The sequence below is a fragment of the Dermacentor variabilis genome, chromosome 7 (genome assembly GCF_050947875.1).
Source record: "Dermacentor variabilis isolate Ectoservices chromosome 7, ASM5094787v1, whole genome shotgun sequence".
Taxonomy (NCBI): domain Eukaryota; kingdom Metazoa; phylum Arthropoda; class Arachnida; order Ixodida; family Ixodidae; genus Dermacentor; species Dermacentor variabilis.
This window is the reverse complement of record NC_134574.1, coordinates 144,565,947-144,576,606: the sequence shown is the minus strand read 5'-3', so window position 1 is coordinate 144,576,606 and position 10,660 is coordinate 144,565,947. Positions and strand designations below refer to the sequence as shown.

The 10,660-nt window shown below is 47.4% G+C and overlaps 1 protein-coding gene across 1 annotated transcript; it reads right to left on the bottom strand.

Moving 5' to 3' along the window:
• Positions 1-1,939: 1,939 nt before the first annotated feature.
• On the bottom strand, positions 1,940-7,223 carry LOC142588063 (transmembrane protein 223). The gene is made up of 2 exons (XM_075699510.1): positions 6,659-7,223; positions 1,940-5,417 (listed from the first exon to the last, which is right to left on the bottom strand). Exons 1-2 carry the CDS (start codon positions 7,107-7,109, stop codon positions 5,122-5,124), a joined length of 747 nt encoding a protein of 248 aa, XP_075555625.1. The 5' UTR covers positions 7,110-7,223; the 3' UTR covers positions 1,940-5,121.
• Positions 7,224-10,660: the final 3,437 nt, after the last annotated feature.

Genomic DNA, 10,660 nt, shown 5'->3' with positions numbered 1-10,660 from the left:
CCTAGTTCTATAGGTTGTGCACATTGTGGTTATTGGCATACACAAGTAAATAGATGCTGCATTACCTTGGCCGGCCACCTTGCACAGCTATTGCATTCTGTAAAGACTCGAGCAAGGGTCACATAATGTCCGAGCGACGCAATATTGGCTGCTTCCCATCTTGTGGGAAGTTATTTGAGAAATTGCCGTCTTGCCTGCTGTAGCTAAGTGGTACAGAGGGCACTATTCAAACAGCAAATGGTTGCAGGACACCATACTTCTGGTAACTGGGAAATTTTTCTCATCTTAGCACTCCTCCCACCTTGTCGATTTCCAGAAAAATCGACCTGTGATTTCAAGATCCACATATTTGAACGCATGACCTGGTCAAACCGCCGCGCGATTACGGTAAAGTGACGATAGACAGTGTGCCTATCCAGAAGTCACTTTCACCAATCGCCAGTCTATGCACCTACATGCACTGGTCTAGCCGTATGTCCACACTGCAAAAATAGAGTACGAGTTGGTGCATATGTTTCAGCATTGATGTTTCATTAAAGTATTATGGTGGCAGAACAAACAGCAGCAGCATCTGGTGGTGTTTTCACAACACTGCTCTCAACTAAAATGCATGGGCCTCTATTTGCATGCTGCCACTGCATACTGTCATCTGCTGGTGTGAGCAGCCTTAGTACAGAAGAAAATTCTTATGCATTCTGAACCAGAATAATACAACAGTTCCAATGCTATTCCCTCTTGCGCTTCACCAGTAGCTTGAGTGGCTTGGCTGGCACTCGTGCTTACATTATCATTGTGATAGCCGGTCTCGAATGGTGCATGTTAAGAAAAGTAGAGTCGACTAAAAGGAGTCCATACATTATATCACCTTGATTTGAATCTCTCCACTGGAATGGCTGTTTGCATCTGTGTTCTATTGTTCCACTAAAACTAAAATGCGGAAAGGTATATCTGCTAGGTAAAATGCTATAATAATTAAAAAACGTGTAATGTGGCCGGCCATAAGTACAGTCTCGGGTAGCACCCATCTTGATTTGATCGATGTGCAACTAGAGTAGAAGCCTGTTGCCACGTTCACAAGAATGTACAAAAAGCACGTTTTCCAGCGAAACGTTACAATCCAAACCGTGTGTTAAAAGGGGTATTTCCGGCGGTCACTCGTCGCACTAGTAAAATTGCGGAAATCGTATGAACGAGCAACACACCAGGTTATCTTTTTTTTTTTTTAAACTTCGCCTCAACGAGAATAGTTGTTGCCAAAATGCATGAAAGCTGCGTTTCTTCACAGCTTTTTCTTTTAGCTTAACTGTGTTGGTGTTTTGGTCATATCACTACTGAAGTTCCAGAGACTACTCGCTTTGATCTATAGTGCCTCTCCTCCAAGTTCTTTCTTCTCATTTTTTGTGAGCTGAAGGGAATACACCCTTCTTGTGACAAATTCCACTGCTCTTTCTGGAGGTGCCACCTCGAACCTGAAGCGCTCAAGATGATGCTCGTATTTCACAAATCTGTTTTGCCAGAGAAAAGCTAAATGCTCCGTGCCAAATAATATTGCATGTTCTCCACACGTAGCCACTACTATTTCAGTCAAGTTGTTTCTTTGCAGCTACCAGGTTATGAGGGTCGCAAAAGTATATCGCTAGTGTTACTGGCATCTACTACATTTCTCTCACCTGCTGTGCTGCCGGCATCTTGCTCAAGCTACTTGTGGAACAGTTCTTGTGGCTAATTAAAACACATTGTAAGTTATCTAAAAGAAAAAAAACCATGTCTCGAAAAATTGTCGGAAAGATAATGCCATGAACAGTTTTACTGAAAAAGAAAAGGTTATCCTCCCGATTGTAGCAGACTGCTAAAAAGGACTCGTTCAAAAGGACACGAAACAGAGTATCTCGTAGTTATTTCCCAGCAAGCATGCGGATGGAAATTTTCGCCGAATGCGCAGAGAGCAGGCTACCATTGATTGAGTTGATCTTAAATGACCCATGGCTAACAAATTGTCCGCTACGGAGCAAGAAGATGAAAAGTCTACTCCAGAATGATCAATGGCATTTGTCCATTGTGAGGAAGTGCGGTTTTGGCAGATCATGCAAGAGGCGTGTGTATAGGAACTGGAAAATTGGAAAGACGATGTTGGCCAGGACGGGCACACTACTGCGAGCAACCACACCAGTGTTTTGTGTGTGCGTGCGTGGATGTGCGTGTGTGTGTGTGGTTTCGGATCTGTGTAAATATGGCGTCTATACTGTTGTTGAAGACAAAAAGAAAATAATGTTACGATATGCACATTTTTTCTAAACCGAGCATTAGTCTCTCCGGTTTCTGTAGGACAGTCCTGTGTCGATGCCAATACCATTGCCAAACCACAGCTGATGGGATTGTGTCTGCTGCATATTTTAGATAGAATGAAAAAAAGGGACACCTTCTTTTTCCTTTTCTTTTTTTTAACTGTTTAAAATGAAGAATGTATTTCAATAAATAGAGATGTGTAAAACTAAGCATGGTGATCTTTTTCTTCTGATCTTGAAATCATTTCGTGCTGGTGCTAAGGCCGCAGATCGGAAGCCTTAGAACCATATCACAAGATAGCAATGACCGAGGTCCACTGTTTTACATGACTGGAACATGGAAAACAAAAGGAACAAACTGCACATTCAAACGCATAAAAACAACACATTTAACACCTCTGTACTAGATACTGTCCTTAAAGTTGCAAACTTGCATTGTTTTCACATATTTTATTACACTGTACGTACACATTGGCAATTAAACATGTCGATCTGCGAGCCAAGACTAAAAATTTGAGGGACGCTTAAGCTTCGCCATTAAGAGTGGAACGCGATAGTATTCAAACATCCCTGGCTGCTTCTCGCGCTTCCCGGCAACTGCAGCGTATTTAAACGTAATGTTTACCAGGAAACGCTCGCAGCAAATGCTATGCACAAAGGCGGGCTTTCTGGTAGACATACGGCCTCTTGCATGGGCCGCAGTGTGACGGAGGCGAGCACCATCTGGAACTGTTTCAAGGAAGTGGGCGTGCCGCTCTGTGGACTCTCGGATATTTATGCGCCGGCGTGCGCAAATGGCAGACGCCGTCTCCGGTCTATGCATTGTAGAAACACTGGAAAGGGGTTTGAGTTTCGCGTAACAGAATTATGTTTTCTTGTATATCCAAATTACAATCCAAGAGCTATCATGTCTGTAGGTTGTGTGTAAGTCGTAGTTTACTAGATTTTTCCACGTATTTAACTCCAGGAATTCAACTAGTTCAGTCAATTCCTTGCATCACATGGAAGGCCTGGGTATGTGTGGCTCGAAAATATTTTTGGCATAACGGCGTTGGACGCGGGACGGCAAATTTTTTGCGACATGGGCTCCTTCACGCTATCGCGTTAATGGGTCCATTCTATCGTAACTCTACGTCGATGTGAGGTCACGAATGCCACTAGCGCTCTTGGGGAAAGTCTTTTGGGTTTCTTTTGGTGTCGTGTCTGTAGGCTGAAAGCACTTGCTGCTTCCACTGTGGTGCTGTCTTCTCGTGACACTTAAGATTGGGCGCAGCGCGCACTGCCTGATCTGGAAGGCCACCGTCTTCTGCTGGGTGGGTTTTTCTCTTTCGGCAGACAGCGCCACCATTCATTTCAAAGAGAAAATGGTGGGACTTTTCCAATATGGAATCGATGCGGGTGACACATAAAACAGATTTATTCTGGACATAACGGGGAAAGGGGGGGCAAGACCATCCATTCAAACTTGGTATAGTAAGCAAAACCCACTGCACACAATGCCATATCTGCACAATACTTTGTGTGAATAAGGCTTAGGCTGACCAGAAGAGAAATTCCTGTGCAGTGAAGTGTACAATATTGACGACGGTGGACAGGGGTCCTATCCTGGACATGGTCAAATTCTGCCACATTGACAAATTCTGCGACGACATCATTTTGAGCTAATCGGAGAGGCCATAGTGGCCTTCTCGGCCATAAGAGTTGACAAGAAGCTTGCGGATTTGGCAATATGGCACAATTTGGCACTATCCCGAATAGCACCCCAGGAGGACACCAAGCAGTGGCGTAGCTAGAATTTTTGGGAGGGAAGGGTGGAGAGGAGGGCTGGGAAGGCTGCATAACAGAAATTGCTGGGAGAGGGGGGAGCACACGTGCTCGCTGCGCCACCCCCTAGCTATGCCGCTGACACCGACCACCGTAACGTCGAAGAGCAAGTGGCAGTGCCGCCGGCAACGTTTCTGTGGCGCTTTGATCCACCATGATGAAGAGCTGGAAATGTTTACATATTGTGGCTCTCGTCTCGTTGAACACAAATAAAAAAAAAAACAATACCTTTGTTACAACTCTCACTCCCGACACATGACATATGTGAAATACAGTCCCTCGTTGCAGCAAATGTTCTGTGCGCTTCAATCAAGTGGGGATGGTGAAGCAAGTGGGTCGCGTTGGTTACGGCTTCCTACCAAAAAGAGCTGCTGTGCATGCTAATGCAAAATTTTCGTGCTAAATGCCCTTCAGCTTATAATGTGCATGTATTTGTCTGTTTGCCCATGGCACATTTAAAACCAAGAACTTACTAAGCCATTGCAGCACAAATGTATTATGTTTTTTAACACAACTGCACAAGATGTCACGGTGAATGCATACTGCCCCTGTTCTACGTCTCCAGCATTTCGTAAACTAACACAATAGGGATAGTACCAAATGGAGCAGACGAGGATGGTACGTTATACCGAAACACCAGACGTAGACGGCAGCAGTAGTGCTGCTAGCGACAGCTTGTGGCAGTTTCTTCAACCACAAAGTGTCCTGAACTTTCCTGTGTTGCGTGCTGTTCTCCTTGGAGGGTCAGGGACACTATACATTCATTATGTTGTTGACAATGCATTTTTCATCATCAGCTAAGTAACACACAGCCTGCCACTGCAATATATAAATATATCTGTACTCCAGTTAATCTCTGCGTCACATTAAGATGGTGCCACGAGCGTTGCTACTCACGTTTACGTTTCTCACATTTCCGGTATTCCGTAAACAGGTAGGCTAATTTCAGGCATCTCTCGCCTCCACAGTGCTAAAGGCTCTCTGGCTGCTTTTTTTTTTTTTTTTACTTCTTTTACTTCAGCTTACGCGCGACACCCACGGTGTAGTCAAACAGCTTGGGATGCGGGAAGACTCCACGCTGGTCGAGCATGTAGTACATCCTGTGGCCCTTTATCTTGACCGAGATGTAGCTAGACTGCTGGAGTCGCGACTGGCGGCAGCTGATGTGCTCCAGCGGAGCCTCGAAGGCGCGCAGCTCCGTGAAGGGCGCGTACGTCTGCACCAAGACTCGCTGGCCGCCTTTCAGCAGCACGATGGATCGCACGCTACGCAGGATGAACATGCTGCTGCCCGTAACCACCAAAGCGCCTGCGCAGTTAGAACAGAAAGCGAATCCAATTTTAGGAGATTTTTTTTCTTTAAGTGCTCTTCGCATGAAACGATGTCCGTGAGGCCTTGCAATAAGCTAGTTCAGGTCTCACGCACACGATGCCTCTGTTCAAGTGCATCTCAAGAATAAGCTAGCGCTCTTGCGACTGCATTTAATGGGCGCTACAGTCACTGTATATGCTCACCTAAACGGGAGCATTACAGATACTGTCGCTATTTGAAGCAACGTACAAGCAGAGGCCGTAGCCTCCGAGATCGTGCTGGCGCACCTTTGTTGAGATCTGGAAACGGGGGAAAGAAATTCTGGGGTTTTACGTGCCAAAACCACGATATGATTATGAGGCACGCCGTAGTGGGGGGCTCCTGATTAATTTTTACCACCTGGGGTTCCTTAATGTGCACCCCATGCTCGCTACAGCGGCGTCTTTGCATTTCGCCCCCATCGAAATGCTGCCGCCGCGGCCGGGATTCGGTCCCGCGCCCTCGGGTCTAGCAGCGCAACGCCAAAGCCACTAACTAGACCACCACTACGGTAGAGGGGAGAGAGAGAGAAAAGCGCTGCATTGTGGAGGTTTAGCTTGTGACCAATCTCATGCGAAACGCGGGAATGCGCTCATTGGACGGCCGCTGAGAATACATGAACAAACATTTTAAATTGAAGGGGAAAAAATTCTACTGAATGTTGGGTGCGCAGAGCATTGGTTTAAATCGTGATTTTTGAATTTTTATAATTAAGGTTCTTAAAAATCTGCAAACAAAGATATGTGAGACACGCAATTTCTGATCCCGTATCCCCGCACTATTACATCGTCTGAAGCAGACGAATCTGAAGCAGCTAAGTCACAGATTACGCAAAATCTTTAGTCACATTCGCAACTTATTAGCATACCTGTGAGCATTTTGCAAGGCACATATTTTGTCCGCTTTGAAGTTAGGCGTCGGCGAAAGAAACCTTACATATTTGTGATATTGCTCGTTCATTGAGAGGAATGATTTGTGGAAACAAATTAGGGTCTTGAAAAAAACAGACTGCTCCCAACAGATACTAGAATTCAACATCGTCTTTCTTTCAATTGCAACAAAATTTACAAATGTGATAATTGTCAAGATCCAACAGGTAAGGACGGCAACAGTTGGTATTTTGCGATGCAGCTGCCTCGCAAACAGAGCACAGGTTTTACCAAAGCCGAATATCGCAAAAGTTCGCACGCTGTACGTACCGACTGTTGCGCAGAAGGCCGTCAGGCCGTAGCGGTAAGGGTCAGTGGTCAAGCGCTCGCGGAGAAACTGCAGCAGTCCGCCGAACCTATTACTAGTGTCCGCGTTCGGTGGTGGACCATGCTTTGGATCGGTGATTGTGTAACAGACCTGAGCCATGTAGGACCAGAGAAAAACCTGCGTCACAGTGAACAACCGGAGAGCCGCAAACACATTGAACTTGTCGAAGCGATAGATCTCCGTTGGTTTGGCAACGTTCGTGTCCACTTCGAAAGGCAGTTTCGCTGACGGTTGCGGTGCGCCCTGCACAGACGAGCTGTTAGCACGGATCGCCCGTAACGAGCTGCTGCAGCTGTTGCCGGCAGGCGAAGGTAGTGCTGCTGCCCGCACGCGCAGAAAGTTCGGCGTGAAACGCCCGAGTCCCTGGCATAACATTACAAGGCGCCCGCTCATCGCGTAGCCTTGTTCGTGATCAAAAATGAATACATAGACTCAACACAGCGCAGCAGAAGGAAACAAGCAAGCCCTCAACGCTCACGGCTTCGTTGCTGATCTTGACCGGAGCTTCAACACCCCGTGTTCAACACACATTTGAAGGGCGCTGCCATTTTGACTAAAAAGTCGGACTGGCTTGGCCGTAGTCGATTCTAAGGCGTCGTAATTTCGTGTTGGCAAAACGAAACTAGACAATTCGTAACTTGAGGCGAAGACCAAATAGCATGTATACGTGTTATTGTGTGCTTTGCCTCAAGTTATGCAATACCAACTAGCCCACCAGCCAGTTCTCCAGAAAATTCGGCAACGATGTGAAAGCTGCAGCGGTGCGAGTTCGAGCATAGTCGCTGCGCACATTACGCGGATAAAACCCCTAGAAAAAAGTTTTCCAGGTAGCGCCGTTCGATCTTTCCTGCTGATTTCCTGCTCCAACCTCCTCGCTGTTACTAGGGCTATTTGATTTTACCTACACTGGCTACTTGGCACGACCTCATGGACGAATGAAAGCGTAGGAGAGGCGACGGCCAGTACGGACGTGTTGGAGAATGTGTGGCGGAAGTCCCGCGCCATTTTTCGCGAAGGAGCACAAGGACTGGCACCCCAAACGTCAACGTTCCCGTAGCAACCACACTCCTGACGCTCTAGCTGCTGCTCTCGGCCTCTGAAAAGGGAGATCACATGGGAGACTAAGATTTTTCGGTCCGTGTCTTTCTCGCAGCACATTCCGCCAGACAAGCTGACTTTCGAGTGCGGTGTGTAAGCTTGAAAATTATGTCTAGGGTCTACGAGTGTGAGTGTCGGCCAGCAACAGAGGTACTCAAGTCTTCGTCGTCTTCTTCAACGTGCTAGCGCGGAAAAGTACAGGAGTGCGTCTGCTTCACTAAAACCACGGTGCAAGAATAGAAACTATTCTTAGACCATGACTAAAACTGTCACAGAAGTTTTGTAAGCCTTGTTCTGAGGCGCGTCGGCAGCACACACTTCCGGCGGACGGACGGAAAAAACTTTAATGGAAAAAGGACCTGCGAGGTTGCCAGCCCGGGCTCAGGCCACCCGGGCATTGTGTGCGGTGAGGCATAGCCTTTCCACCGCTGCCCGGGCCCGCTGGATAGCCCATAATTGGTCATGTAGTTCTGAGCTAGTCAGAGCGCCTAGCGATCGCTCCTCGAGAAGGTCCGGTTCTATCTTGTCCTCTACGTATACTGAACTGATCTGTGTGCACTTCCACAAGATGTGTGCCATGTCTGCGTGTTCATGTTTGCAGAGCTTGCAGCTGGCTCCTACAGCAATGCAAGTTGAAGCTCGCGCTGTCTGCTCTGGCGATAGGCGCAAAGGGAGATGGGACACCAACATGACTGCATTTCCGGCTTCAAAAACCTGACGTCAGGGCCTCTCCTATTTTGTTTCTTTCTTCCATGTCGTACTAAGGGTTGTTTGATTAAGAGAAGGTACGTGCACGGCACCACAAACGAAAACGGGCAGGTGGTGCCATGGAGGAAAGAGACAAAATCAGGGGCGGAATCTTATAACGGTTCGGAAAACGAACCGTTCACTTCGCCGCTTACGTCACTAAATGTGCCACTCCCAAGCCGGTGGTGGAAGGGGAGGACGAGACCAGTAGATGAGAGGGGGCCACCTCTGAAGTGCACGTCATTATATGACGAGCTAATCGAGGAACTGCAGAATGTTTCTGCTTGCTAAGTAAATGTAAAATATAAATTAAATATTATACGGCAAGTTCTAAAGTATAAACGTGTTGTGCCGTGCGTTTACACAATGCAGAAGTAAGTTATTAATGTCATTTCTTTTCAGCCGACAGACTGTATCGTAAGCGTAAATGATGGATGGATGGGTGGATGGATGAATGAGGCTCAACCCTTTGAATCGGGCGGATCGAGTGGCGCGCGCCACCTGGCCTTGAATGGTACTCTATGCATGCATACCTATGTATTTACTCCTTTACTTTTGCGTTGATATTATCCACCAATCAGATAGCTTTCGTTTAGTTATTTCTATCTGTTCAAAGTCTATTTTACTTTCACTGTCTTTAAAACCCAAAGCTTTGAATAGTTCCCCGTCACATTCAACTGCTGGGTGAAGTTGTTTACAAGCAAGTATCAGGTGTTCAGCCATTTCCTCCTCCTCTCCACACGCCCCGCACAACAAGTCTATCTCCTGGTATCTGGCTCGGCACGTTTTAGTCCGCAGTACACCTGTCCTGGCCTCAAACAACAATGAGCTTCCCTTAGAGTTAGCGTAAATATTTTCTTTGGCTATTTCTTGCTTAAAAGTCCTGTATGCTGATTTGGTTTGCATCTCTGTTTTCCACATGCTCCTCTCTGTCTCCTTAATCTTTTTCTTGACGGATGATTTCTTACCTGTCCCTCCACTGCTGCCTAAGTATTTGCTTGACAATTTTCTAGTTCGCTTCCCCCACCTTGTGTCATGATTCCTCGTGTATAAGTAACTGAAAACCTTCCTAGCCCACCGCATTTCCCCCATTTTTCTCAATCGCTCCTCAAATGCTACCTTGCTACTAGCCTCTCTGCCCTCGAAAGAAGACCATCCCAGATCCTCCTGCGCCCCAAGATTTGGTGTCTTGCCATGTGTTCCCAGAGCGAGCCTACCCACACCATGTTGCCTAGTTTCCAACTGTTCCCGGGTCTCTGCTCTCATACATAGAACTGCATTGGCAAAAGTCAGGCCCGGAACCATTACCCCCTTCCATATACCTCGTACTACCTCGTACCTGTTGTAGTTCCACAGTGCCCTACTCTTCATAATCACTGCACTTCTGTTACCTTTGGTCGTTACATTTTTTTTTCGTACGCTGTCAGATACTCAATTCCCCCCGCAGGGGCGTCTGCGTGAGCAGGCGTTTGGTGTGTTGCGACACCACGTACCCGAGCACACGAGGGTTGGACCCTCCCGCGTGTAGCCGTGTCTGGGGAAAGGGGGGATGCTGGGGGTTAAGCCGATGCCGGGTGTTCGGACCTTTAAGGCCCCCCGGCGGAGGCAACACGCCTCTTCGGCCTCTGCTTCACATAGATGGCACCACCAGACTGACCCGCCTGGGGGAAATCGGCAGTCGCCTTTTCCTGTCTTCCTCTCTGATCTTCATCTTTCTCTCTCGCCTTTTTCATCTTTCCTGTCTTCTCTTCACTTCTCCTCACTTCCGTATTCTGGGCCGCAAGGGTTAACCTGGTGTAACCATCCAACCTTGGGTATCTTATATTAGGTTATAGCGGCGATGTATGGATAGCGTCTGCAGGCTTCCGATCTTGCAGCGTCCCCTCGTTGGGCTCGGTGGTGGGTGGTCACCATTGCCGCCGAATTTTCCATTTTTTTATGGCAGAAGCTTTTCCCCCTTGCCTGATCGCTCCCTAAAGAGGGGGCGCACCGACGAACAATACAACTTCTTTATGCAAACGAAAGTGTCCTTTATGCAACCGAAAGAGTGCAGGCAGCAGATGGCAAACAAACAGGCTGGCGTAGCATGTGGTTGGCGG

Excerpts from the sequence above, each read along its gene's own strand:
- LOC142588063 (XM_075699510.1), bottom strand. The coding sequence starts at position 7,109 with ATGAGCGGGCGCCTTGTAATGTTATGCCAGGGACTCGGGCGTTTCACG. Across the intron at positions 5,418-6,658 it reads GGCCTTCTGCGCAACAGTCG|GCGCTTTGGTGGTTACGGGC; the intron begins GTACGTACAGCG and ends CTAACTGCGCAG.